Below are 11,853 nucleotides of genomic sequence, written 5' to 3' on the forward strand. Positions count from 1 at the left end.
AATACTCAACATCTCAGCATCCACAGCCCTCTGGGGTAGAGAATTCTAAAGATTCGCAACCCTCTGAGAAATTCCTGCTCCTCTCAGTCTAAAATGGCTTACCCCTTATCCTGTGACTATGCCCTCTATTTCTAGACTCTCCAGCCAGGGGAAACAACATTTCAATATCTACCCTGTCAAGCCCCCTCAGAATCATATATGTTTCAATGAAATCACCTCTCATTCTTTTAAACTCAAGAGAGTATAGGCCCATTCTACTCAACCTCGCCTCATAGGATAATCCTCTCATCCCAGGAATTAATCTAGTGTAGAGGAACAGAAGGACCTTGGAGTGCATATTCACAGATCCCAGAAGGTAGCAGGACAGGTAGCTAAGGTGGTTAAGAAGGCATACGGGATACTTTCCTTTATTACCCAAGGCATAGAATATAAGAGCAGAGAGGTTATGCTAGAACTGTATAAAACACTAGTTAGGCCCCAGCTTGAGTACTGCATACAGTTCTGGTCACCACATTACAGGAAAGATGTGATTGCACTAGAGAGAGTACAGAGGAGATTTACGAGGATGTTGCCAGGGCTAGAGAATTTTAGCTATGAGAAAAGATTGGAAAGGCTGGGGTTGTTTTCTTTGAAACAAAGGAGGCTGAGGGGAGATTTAATTGAGGTGTATAAAATTATGAGAGGCCTAGATAGAATGGATAAGGAGGAGCTATTTCCCTTGGTAGAGGGGTCAGTGACCAGGGGGCATAGATTTAAAGTAATTGATAGAAGGATTAGAGGGGAGCTGAGGAGAATTTTTTTCACCCAGAGGGTGGTAGGGGTCTGAAACTCACTGCCTGAAAGGATAGTAGAGGCAGAAAGCCTCAATTCATTTAAGAAGTACTTGGATGTGCACTTGAAGTGCCATAATCCACAGGGCTATGGACCAAGTGCTGAAAAGCTGGATAGCTCTTTTTCGGCCAGCACGGACACGATGGACCAAATGGCCTCCTTCTGAGCTGTTACTTTCTATGATTCTATGATCCAATGAACCATCGTTGCACCGCTTCTAAGGCAGGTGCATCTTTCCTTAGATACGTTAGACCAGCTTTAGAACTTAACTCAAACAGAAGTGGTTTTGTGGCCTGCAGTGCCTGACAAACACACACATACTTGTGGTCACTGTTGCCTAAGTAAACCAATGGTCACATGTTCTAGCACTCATTGCAGCTGTGGTCCATGAGAGAAATGAACCACTGCTGAAAATTTATTTTTTACACAAAAAGTTAGGCATCCAAACTTCAACTTTTCACAGACATTCCCAGGACCCTCGTCCTCATTCAAACAAACTAAACAAATTGAGGATCTTAACTCTGCTGCCAAGATTTTAAAAATTCTAAATCTAGAAGACTCACAGTGGTCTTGGGATTGAAACAAAAATGTTAACTGCTAAATGGATTTGATGAACTCAGTTTGCATAACTTGTGCATATTCCAGTAGTTAAATCAATAGTTCCCAAGATATTCGGATCCAGTTAAATGTAGAATTGACCTCCATATTTTTGTCACATACTTCACAAGATAATTACCAATGAGGCAGGCCTAAAAGCCTAACTTAGTGAATCCATGCTGAAAGAACCCGAAGTCCACCAATTGCAGCATCCTGTTGTTCCTTAAAGATTTCAGGGCCTATGCCTCCACTATTTTATCTGCAAGTCCATTCTATGTCTTTTATCATTCTTTGTGTAGAAGTGTTTCCTGATATCAGTCCTAACCTTGCAATTTACTAATTTGAACTGATATACCCTAGTCCTACTTATCTGAGATAAATACTTAGTGCATATGTTCTCCTTAGAGCGGAGAAGGTTAAGAGGAGATTTGATAGAGGCATTCAAAATCGTGAACGGTTTTGACAGAGTAAATAAGGAGAAATGGTTTCCAGTGGCAGAAGGGTCAGTAACCAGAGGACACAGATTTAACGTGATTGGCAAAAGAATCAGAGGTGACATTTTTTTTACATAGCGAGTTGTTATGATCTGGAATGCACTGCCTGAAAGGGCGGTGGAAGCAGATTCAATAATAACTTTCAAAAGGGAACTGGATAACTACTTGAAGAGAAAAAAATTACAGGGCTATGGGGAAACAGCAGGTGAATGGGACTAATTGAATAGCTCTCCCAAAGAGGTGGCACAGGCACAATGGGCCGAATGGCCTCCTATGCTGTTTCCTACTATGATACAATGATATAAAAGTAGAACTATTAATATAACTTCAATTTGAAGAATTTAGAGAAATTTCCCCTGTTTGCCATTTGTTAACAACACCATAAATTTAGCAGGAAGATTTCATCTGATAGCTATTTCTAATGAAATCATAAATCCAATCTTTTAGAATGCTTTAGCAATTTTGTTAAAAATAATGAACATAAGAAATCTTCCCACTATGCTTACAATTCCCCTAACAAATAGCAAGCAAAGGAAACCTTCAGCCAATTCTCAATGGTCTTTAATGCACTCGCGCTGCACTAGTTTTCTATGAGGTGCCTTATCAAATGCCTTTGTAAAATTGCAGCATATTACTCTTATTTACATCTTCTGATACCTTGTTATAATATTTAATTAAATCACTGTTGCACGACTTTCGCTTTGTAAATCCATGCTCACTCTTAGCAATTAAAATTCATCTTGATAATTGATTGCAGAATTTTACTGGTACTTACTAAGCTAAAAAAAAGTCTTTATTGTTACCATTGTTTTCTTTTAAGATACAATGGAATCCTGTCTTATTCAGAGTTGCCTATCAGCGCTGACTATCATCAGTGACTGAAATAAACATTTGGATTTCGTACATGTCCATTTGAGGGTATGATGAAAAATATATTTCACATGAGTGTCGTACTATCAACAATCTGTAGCGATACTTCCTGCCATATTTGGGAGCCAAAATTTAGTTCAAGGGTGAAGCATTATTCTTTAGAGTTAGTAATCAAAGCTTCAATGCTACTTTCTAACCTCAAATCCACTGAACTGTATATTGGCAAAACAAAAACAGAGAAAGCTGAAATACAGTTGGACTGGATTACATAAAATTGATCTATTTAGTATTATCTTTATTCCATAGCATTTATCATAATCATAAAGCAAATCCTGTAAACAAGATGGCACAAAGAAGCCCAGTGAGTACTGGCGACAGGCTTTTGACATATGGTTCCTCTCAATCAATTACTGAGTGTATCCTTTAAACGTGACTTTGGTGTTGCAAGACTGATGTCGCTGTCACCTATAAAGATTATTTTTATTGTACAGCTGCCTTTTGTTTGCTTTCTTTATTCACCCAAAATACTTTTGCACACTTTGACCCTAACTTTATATTCCACCGCCTCCAACACAATCTCACCACCAAATATATCTTCCCCTCCCCTCCCCTTTCAGCATTCCGAAGGGACCGCTCCCTCCGCAACACCCTAGTCAACTCTTTCATCACCCCCAACACCCGCTGTCCTCCCAATGGCACTTTCCCGTGCGAGCGCAGGAGATGCAACACTTGTCCCTTCACCTCCTCCTTTCCCACTGTTCAGGGCCCCACACACTCTTTCTAGGTGAAACAGCGGTTTACTTCTTTCAATTTAGTATACTGTATTCGCCGATTACAATGCGTTCTCCTCTACATTGGGGAGACCAAACGCACACTGAACACATCCGCTCTGTCCGCAAGCATGACCCTGACCTGCCGGTCGCATGTCATTTTAATTCCCCTTCCCGCTCCTACTCTGACCTCTCTGTCCTCGGCCTCTTACACTATTCCAATGAAGCTCAATGTAAGCTCGAGGAACAGTACCTCATGTTTCGTTTAGGCACTTTACAACCTTCCAGACTCAACATTGATTTCAATAACTTCAAATCATAACCACTGCTCCCATTTTTTCAATCAGCTAGTGCTGGTAATGGTTCTGCTGCTGCCACTTACAGCTACTCCTGATCAATCTTTTGTTTCTTAACCTGTCCCATTACCACCTTCCTTGCCTTGCACCGTCATCCCTTTTGTCATTTAATCACTCGTGCCCTCTACCCTATCAGAGACCTACCCTTTTGTTCTTTCCTCCCCTCCCTCCCCCCTTTCCCTGGCTCTGTACTTGCTCAAAAACTTTAACTCTTTTAATATCTTCCAGTTCTGACGAAAGGTCTTCGACCTGAAACGTTAACTCTGTTTCCTTCTCCACAGATGCTGCCTGACTTGCTGAGCTTCTCCAGCATTTTCTGTTTTTATTTCAGATTTCCAGCATCTACAGTATTTTGCTTTTGATTTTATATTGCTGCAGGTTAACAATTTTTTAAAAATTCATTCTTCGAATGGAGGCGTCACTAGCAAGGCCAGCTTCGGTCAGTTTTCCGCAAAAAGGGTAGTCTACAAGTGCTAATGTAGATTAATTCTTCAACAATTAAAGGGGTTCACTATTATGTACCCTTTTCATTACAGCACTGATCACTTACGTGTGCATGTACCCTTGTCCACCAACCAGATATATATCTTATTTGTGTGCGCGTTTTTCAAACAATTTTCTCTACTGACACTGTGCAGAACCAGCTTGTGCAATGTCTTGAAAAGTCATGATTCATTATGGCAATGAGCGCTGATAACCCCCTCCCCAATTGTTTAATTAAAACTTCACTTCACTGAGGTACAAACTTGCACCTTAAACTGATTAGTGCCATGGGTACTGACAGCACTGGCCCTGATATTCCTCTCCCCTCTAAGCCTACCCAAGTGCCAGTCAGGTGACCAGAACCCGCTCACATTTGTCGCTGGAGAAGGAACAAATCCAGCTGCTGATATAGGACCTGCAGCAGTGCTAATCCAAAGACAATAGCCAGAGGGCCTCCAGCCCTGAAATCCCTTTTGCTGCTTCTCAAAAAAAAAAAGGGCAATTACCTTCCGGGGTTTCTGTGCTTTGCTACCTGCCCCGCTCACATCCTCTGACCTAAGGGGAGGAGAGCTGCAAGGACTACAACCAACTTCTTTGGCCGCCCCTCCAAATGGGCACCCAACCAGAGTCTCCAGAGAAAATGTGGCAGAATGCGCTGTTAGGACCCTTTCCCCTTATTTTCATACTATTGCAATGCTTGTGCCTGTTGTAGGCCCATGGACTTCCCCACCCCACCCCCCAACCCCCATTCACCCAACCTCAACCACCACACCTTTTCTGGTCTCATCACCTTGTATTTATCCACATTAAATGTCATATTGCTACTCACCAGCCCATCTTCCCAAACTATCCAAATCCCTTTCTATTTGGTTTGCCTCTTTCCTATTGTTTGAAATTCCTTCCAATGGACTTATGACCCCAGCACTGAAATTCCCAGAGTAAACACTTTTAGGCTCTTCAACCTCTTCTCATAGCTTAAATGCCTTAAGCTATCAGTTTGCCTCCAAAGCCAAGATATCCTTGCTGTAGTACGGTGATCAGAATAGCACATAATATTCCAGGTGTACTTGTGCTTGAAGCAAGCTTGTTATCACCTGGGATTTGTGCACAATCTCTCTGTCAATACATCCCAACGTCTGGTTACTTTTCCTTACTGCTGCCTTACGGTACATTGCTGGTTTCACCAGTACCTCCTGTGTTGTGTCCTGTATCCTAGAGCCATTTAATTTATATTCCCAATGTTTATAATGCTCATCAGCCAACTTTCTCAAATTCCTTTTGTGGTTGGTTTGCCTCTTCCCTATTATTTAAAATTCCTCCCACTCATGACCCTGTGACTCTCGACTTGTGCATCTTTACCATGTTGATGCAGTTTATTCACAACAACCATTCTTCTGGTTTAGCCAATTTTCAAATCACCTCAGAAACAGGCTGCCTGTTCTGCACGCCTACCTTGTGGGCTAATCGCTTGTGTAGCGCAGCATTAAAAGCATTGCTAAAATCTAAATATATCAAGGTCAGTCATTTCCTCAAAAATTTGTTCGGTGAGACCCTCTCCCATAAATCCATGCTGACTCCCTCCCATACCATGCCCATCTAGGTGTTTTCTTCTTCCACTTTCAGCGTGCCTTCTAATATCTTGCCCAGTACAGATGTTACACTTACTGGCTTATAGTCCCCTGGGTCATTCCCTTTTGTTAAAGATTGGTCAAGTTAGCTACTTTCCAATCCTCGGGCACTACCCCCATTTCTGATGATTCCCTAAAGATAGCGGCAAGGAAGTTGATGAATGTAGAATGGAAGCATCAGTAAAAGTTTAAATCATCAATGATAAGCGGAGCTAAATTAATTAAAAATATTCATTTTGGGATGAGAGAGTGAGGATTTAGTTTTCAAAAACTGGTATTCATCACATTTTCCCTCTATGGATTGTGAGCAGACTCGAGGCTGAGTAAAGTACACTTAAAAGAGATGCATTTAAGTGGAGCAGGGTATACTTTAGATGTCTGTGAGCATTAAACATCTGAAGTTTGTGGTATCAAATTATGGCAAATGTTAAACAGTATTTTTTTTTAATTATCTGTGTTAATTTAATTATGTTGCATTACTAAAAATTTACATAAGCACCCATTAAAACATAGAAGCAAAATTTGAATATTTCAATATTATCCTTTTTTCCATGTTTACAGCTGCTGAAGATTTAAGAAAGTGTCCATATTTTCTGACACCTTGTGCTTTATGTTAATTCTCTGATCAGAACGTATTTGTAAATATACTGTGTATTTGTCAGAAACCTTCACTGAGTTGCTGGTTTTTGGATCAGAAAACATAAGTAAAACATGTACTTATTAGCAGTAATATAGCAGTAAATAAGGAGAAACTGTTTCCAGTGGCAGAAGGGTCGGTAACCAGAGGACACAGATTTAAAGTGATCAGCAAAAGAGCCAGAGGTGACATGAGGAAACATTTTTTTATGCAGCTTATTGTAATGATCTGAAATGCACTGCCTGACAGGGTGCTGGAAGCAGATTCACCAATAACTTTCAAAAGGGAATTAGATAAATACTTGAAGGGAAAAAAATTGCAGGGAAATGGGACTAATTGGATAGCTCTTTCAAAGAGCTGGCACAGGCACAATGGGCCGAATGGCATCCTCCTGTGCTGTACCTACTATGATACTATGATATCTTTGATGCACATCATCAGACAAGTAAATCAGATGTCATTTTAAAAAAAAATTGTCAAAGTATTAGCAGAATATGCTGAAAATAATGCAAAAAGCTAAACATTAAATAACAATTTCCCCAGGAATTAAAAATAGCACTAATAATATAACAACATTAACTAATTATTTTAATAAATTGGGTACAGTACAGAAAGCGCTCTGAGCAAATTACTACTTTTTATTATATCTCGCATATATCTATATAAAACATATCTCTGTCTATAATACTGTAGCGTAGTGAGCTTGTGATATTGCTGATTGGGTAATATTATCAAATGGTATAGCATGGCCCAATGAGATCCTCACAAGAAGACACAGGCAGCCATTTTTTATTATTTTTCTATTTTTAGTTTTAGCTTTTTAAAAAATACTTTTCACATTTATCCCTTTTTCACTTTTTTTTCTTCCACACAGCCAGAACTCAATCTCTTTCCTTTCTTGGCCCAAATCTCCTCTCTCTCCCCTCTGAGAATAGCCACACATAAAGTTCCTGTCCCACTCAACCTCTATGTCTGACACAGCCTCTATGCCTTGCCCAACCTCAACCTAACCTATCTTCCTGACCCGACACTGCTTGCCCTGCTATATTCTGGCCATCCAATGCTAAGCAGTATGCCCTTTTGTGGCCAGCCTCCCCAATATCACTCCCTGGCAAGCATCCTGTGGCTCAGAAATTACCCGGCTCACATACTGCTCCCTGGGAATTGAAACACAAGCAATGCTGTGGGAGATCCCTTAGTAATTATATTTTTATATGTCTTGTTAGGGAAAATCCTGAATGGATGCTGCTATAGTAAAGAGTTCCACATGTTCCCAAGGATGGGTGAAACTAGAACTAGGGGGCATAATCTTAGAATAAGGGGCTGCTCTTTCAAAACTGAGATGAGGAGGAACTTCTTCACTCAGAGGGTAGTAGGTCTGTGGAATTTGCTGCCCCAGGAAGCTGTGAAAGCTACATTATTAAATAAATTTAAAACAGAAATAGACAGTTTCCGAGAAGTAAAGGGAATTAGGGGAGCGGGCAAGAAATTGGACATGAATTTAGATTTGAGGTTAGGATCAGATCAGCCATGATCTTATTGAATGGCGGAGCAGGCTCGAGGGGCCGATTGGCCTACTCCTGCTCCTACTTCTTATGTTCTTATGTTCTTATGTTTAATTTTGTAGGGACTTTAAGGTGGGTGTCAGCTAATGCCAATTATGGACTCAACTCGTGAATATTTGTACTGACTGAGAAAATTGGAACCAATGCTTTAAGATGCTAGTTCTGCTATTTAAACACACCCTCAGTACAGGCTGAGCACTGTTGTGCATATGTAGTGACTCTGTCAGGAAATAGTAATCATTTGATAATCCAACATCAGTTATATTACAATCATTAATTGATTCTTGTGGATGTCATTATGCTTCAATGACATGTTGAATACTTGTCATCAACGCCCATCATTATGCCATTTCCGGAAAAAAGGACTCAAAACTGTATAAAGCATCCCAGAATGCCATGCCATATAGAATTTTTTTTTAAAGATGCATCCCATAATATTGATTTAATTATGTAATCTCATTTCAGTGATGCAGGATTCCCAGATGTTCAGACTTCACTGTCATGACTTATGCCATCATCCAAATCCAATTTTTATGAAGACCTTGGTATTTATGGGATTTTTGTACAAATATGGATATAACAATGATTTTTCATAATATATCATTATTATAGTGTCTTGAACCAACCGACCAGGATCCCCCAATATGCTAGTATTGCAGTTGTGGAAATTCAAAAAAAAACAATGTGGGTTACCAAAATCTAAAATGTCAGCAACAATTTCTGTAAAGCCTTCTGGAGCATTCAGGACTTTTGGTGAAGGTAATACCTAAGGATGCAGATATGTATGAAGATGGTGATAGCAATATCATCGTAGATCGAATTTCAGTATTGCAAGAACGCAGGAGGGATTGCAGAAAACAAAGGGCCAAAGGCAGAGATAAAAGGCAAAAATGAGAGCGACAGAACAAATAAAGAGATAAAAGAAGAATTGACATAGAAAAAAAGCAAAGTAAGTAAGAAACAATAAATTGATTATATCCATGATAACCTTGGATCACTATTTTTTCTTTATACTCACAACTGAGACCACAGCAAGAAAAGCAAGAAAACGATTAAAACTAAATTATTACCACATTATTTCTTAGTGTGTTTGCCTTAATCTGTATGCATGAATGTATATTGGGGGCAAAAGTAAATATAAAATACAGAGAAAACACAAGAATAATGTGGTTATACAGAAAAAGTCTGATTCTAGGAGCACTGTAAACTCTCTTTTTCTTTCCCCATTGGACTATTATTGTAATTGCAGCTTTGCACACATTATATTTTTATATACTGATTGGATTGTTTTCCAGAATGCATGGACCATCACTCAATGAAATTGCAGTAATTATGTCACATTTTAACTGTGGATATCAACATCATGGAGTATCCTTTCCATGACACCCAGCACTGACAAAAAAAGGATTGAGAATGGAAGCAGTAATTTCATCTTTGGGTTCAGAATGAATGCTGGTAATAAATCAGTGGTGATGTTATCTGAACTCTTTGATAATTGTCATCATAATCATTCCTTTTGGTCCATTCGTATGTAGGTAGATGTGTACGTGAGAAATTAAATCCCTCCACCAAATTCTCTTCCTACTCACCAAGGTCACACAATTGAGCTGAATGAAGAATAGTGCACCTCTACACTTACCTCATGTTGTTCTGTTTTACACTTGGCATCAATAAATTCACACAAAATTAATGTAACGGTTTCATATTAGCAAAACTTGTGGACATTTAAAACTGCAAAGAAAGCCAATACTTTATGCATCGAAAGTATAAGTGGGGATGTTACCTTTCTGAGACTTCTTTACAGAGAGGAGTGTCTTTGCCATTCCTAATCTCTGAAGTGAGCTCTTTGTCTTCCGGGTCGAGTCCCACCCGGTGGCACCGTTCAGTCCTGGTTTCCCAGCTGTGCAGTGATCGGCAGGTCAGGGGGGTGCCAGGTGAATCCTTGTTGTACGAATTCACCTTCTTGCACCGCAATAGCTTTTGGTACGCCATGCGGAAATCCCGGTTGAGGACAGCGTAAAGTATGGGGTTCAGGGCTGAGTTGACGTAACCCAGCCACAACACCACGGAATAGACAGTCTTGTCAGTCTGAAGTCCTGAAATCCCTTCATGGGTAAACGCTGTAAAATAAGGGAACCAGCAAACAATGAAGACCCCCATCACTGTCGCTAGTGTTACTGTCGCTTTATGTTCCTTCACAGTTGGCAGCGACTGGTTCACTGTTGTGCAGCCGGTGACAGTGTTGATTCTTTTGGCCTGTTCCCTCGCGATTTTGAATATTCTATAATAAGTCAGGCACATGATGACTAAAGGGATATAAAAGGTGATGAAAGCATCCACGATGGCGTAGACTTTGTTGATCTCGAAGTGGCATTGATTGGGCTTGTCGTTGTCGCCCATGTTTTGCACTGACAGATCGTGGGTATTCCAGCCCAAGTTGATGGGCAAGAAGGAGACCATGATGGATATGCACCAGATCAGACCGAGGGACATGGCGACCCTGTTGGGAGTAATGAGCATGGTGTACCTCAGGGGGGATGTCACCGCGTAGTAACGGTCCAGGCTGATCATGAACAGATTGAGGATGGAAGCTGTGCAGAGCATGACATCCAAGCTGATGTAGATGTTGCAGAAGGTGGTCCCAAAGGGCCATTCTGAGTCGAGCAGTTCTGAGATGGCCGAGAAAGGCATAACCAGCAAACCCAGCAGTAGGTCGGTGACGGCCAGGGACACAATGAAACAGTTAGTGTGGTTCCGAAGTTTACGGTTCAACCCCACCGCTAAGCATACCACCACATTCCCGAAGATGGTTATTATTATAATCACCCCTAACACCAACCCAACCAGGACAGTGGAGAATACTATCCTGTTTGAGCATTTCTCGGGACCGCTGGTGCAGTTCTGGCTTCCTTCCATTGTCACGATCTTACAATTAGAAAGTGATAGTCAAAACAATGAAAAATTGTACTGTGCAATAAAGTCAAGTCACACCAAGCGTTTAAGATTCAATATTTGTTGAGTCACAAGTCTATCCGCAAGGCAAATTCATCTCTAGTTGAAAGCATTTAAATTGGCCAGTTAAAATCATCTCGCCCATGGTTTTTAAGTTTACCACTGCCGGGCAGGTCCATGCGGAGGGTGGAGAGCACGATTTCCTAACTCCCATCCATCCTGTGTGTTAGGACAAATTCAGCGTCGTCAGGTTGTGTGTGTAGCCAAGTTAACGAGCAGAGCTGCAATAAAAGTGACACGGTGAATGTCAAACTAGTATTGGACTGCATCCAGTCTACTTTGAGTACTGCCAATCTTTAAAGTACCTCCTCTTTATCTATTTTTATCCTATCCAATATCACTACTTCCTCCTCCTTTACTGCTAGAATGGCAACACCCTCTTCTCCAGTGAAGACTGATGCAAAGTATTCATTTAGTACCTCAGCAATCCCCTCTGCCTCCAATGTTCAGTAGACTCTCAAACTTGTTTTATTTCTCCAGGGATGGAGCTCGATGATTAATATCAACAGGTTAAATTCCTTTGGTAGTTACATGAGATCCAATATTTAGTGTTAAATTTATTGGTTAGAAATTTCAATTCCCTCACACTTAGTTATTCCATCTTTCTATC

General features: G+C 40.5%; 1 protein-coding gene across 1 annotated transcript in view; it reads right to left on the reverse strand.

The window, feature by feature from the left end:
* The window catches only part of LOC137332133 (histamine H2 receptor-like), a 30,317-nt gene extending 19,106 nt beyond the window's left edge, over nt 1–11,211 (reverse strand). Inside the window, exon 1 of the mRNA XM_067995840.1 lies at nt 10,015–11,211. Within this exon, the coding sequence (XP_067851941.1) occupies nt 10,015–11,147 (1,133 nt within the window). The 5' untranslated portion in view covers nt 11,148–11,211. The remainder of the gene's footprint in view (nt 1–10,014) is intronic.
* Between the last annotated feature and the right edge of the window lie 642 nt (nt 11,212–11,853).

This window comes from Heptranchias perlo, chromosome 14, assembly GCF_035084215.1.
Source record: "Heptranchias perlo isolate sHepPer1 chromosome 14, sHepPer1.hap1, whole genome shotgun sequence".
Taxonomy (NCBI): Eukaryota; Metazoa; Chordata; class Chondrichthyes; order Hexanchiformes; family Hexanchidae; genus Heptranchias; species Heptranchias perlo.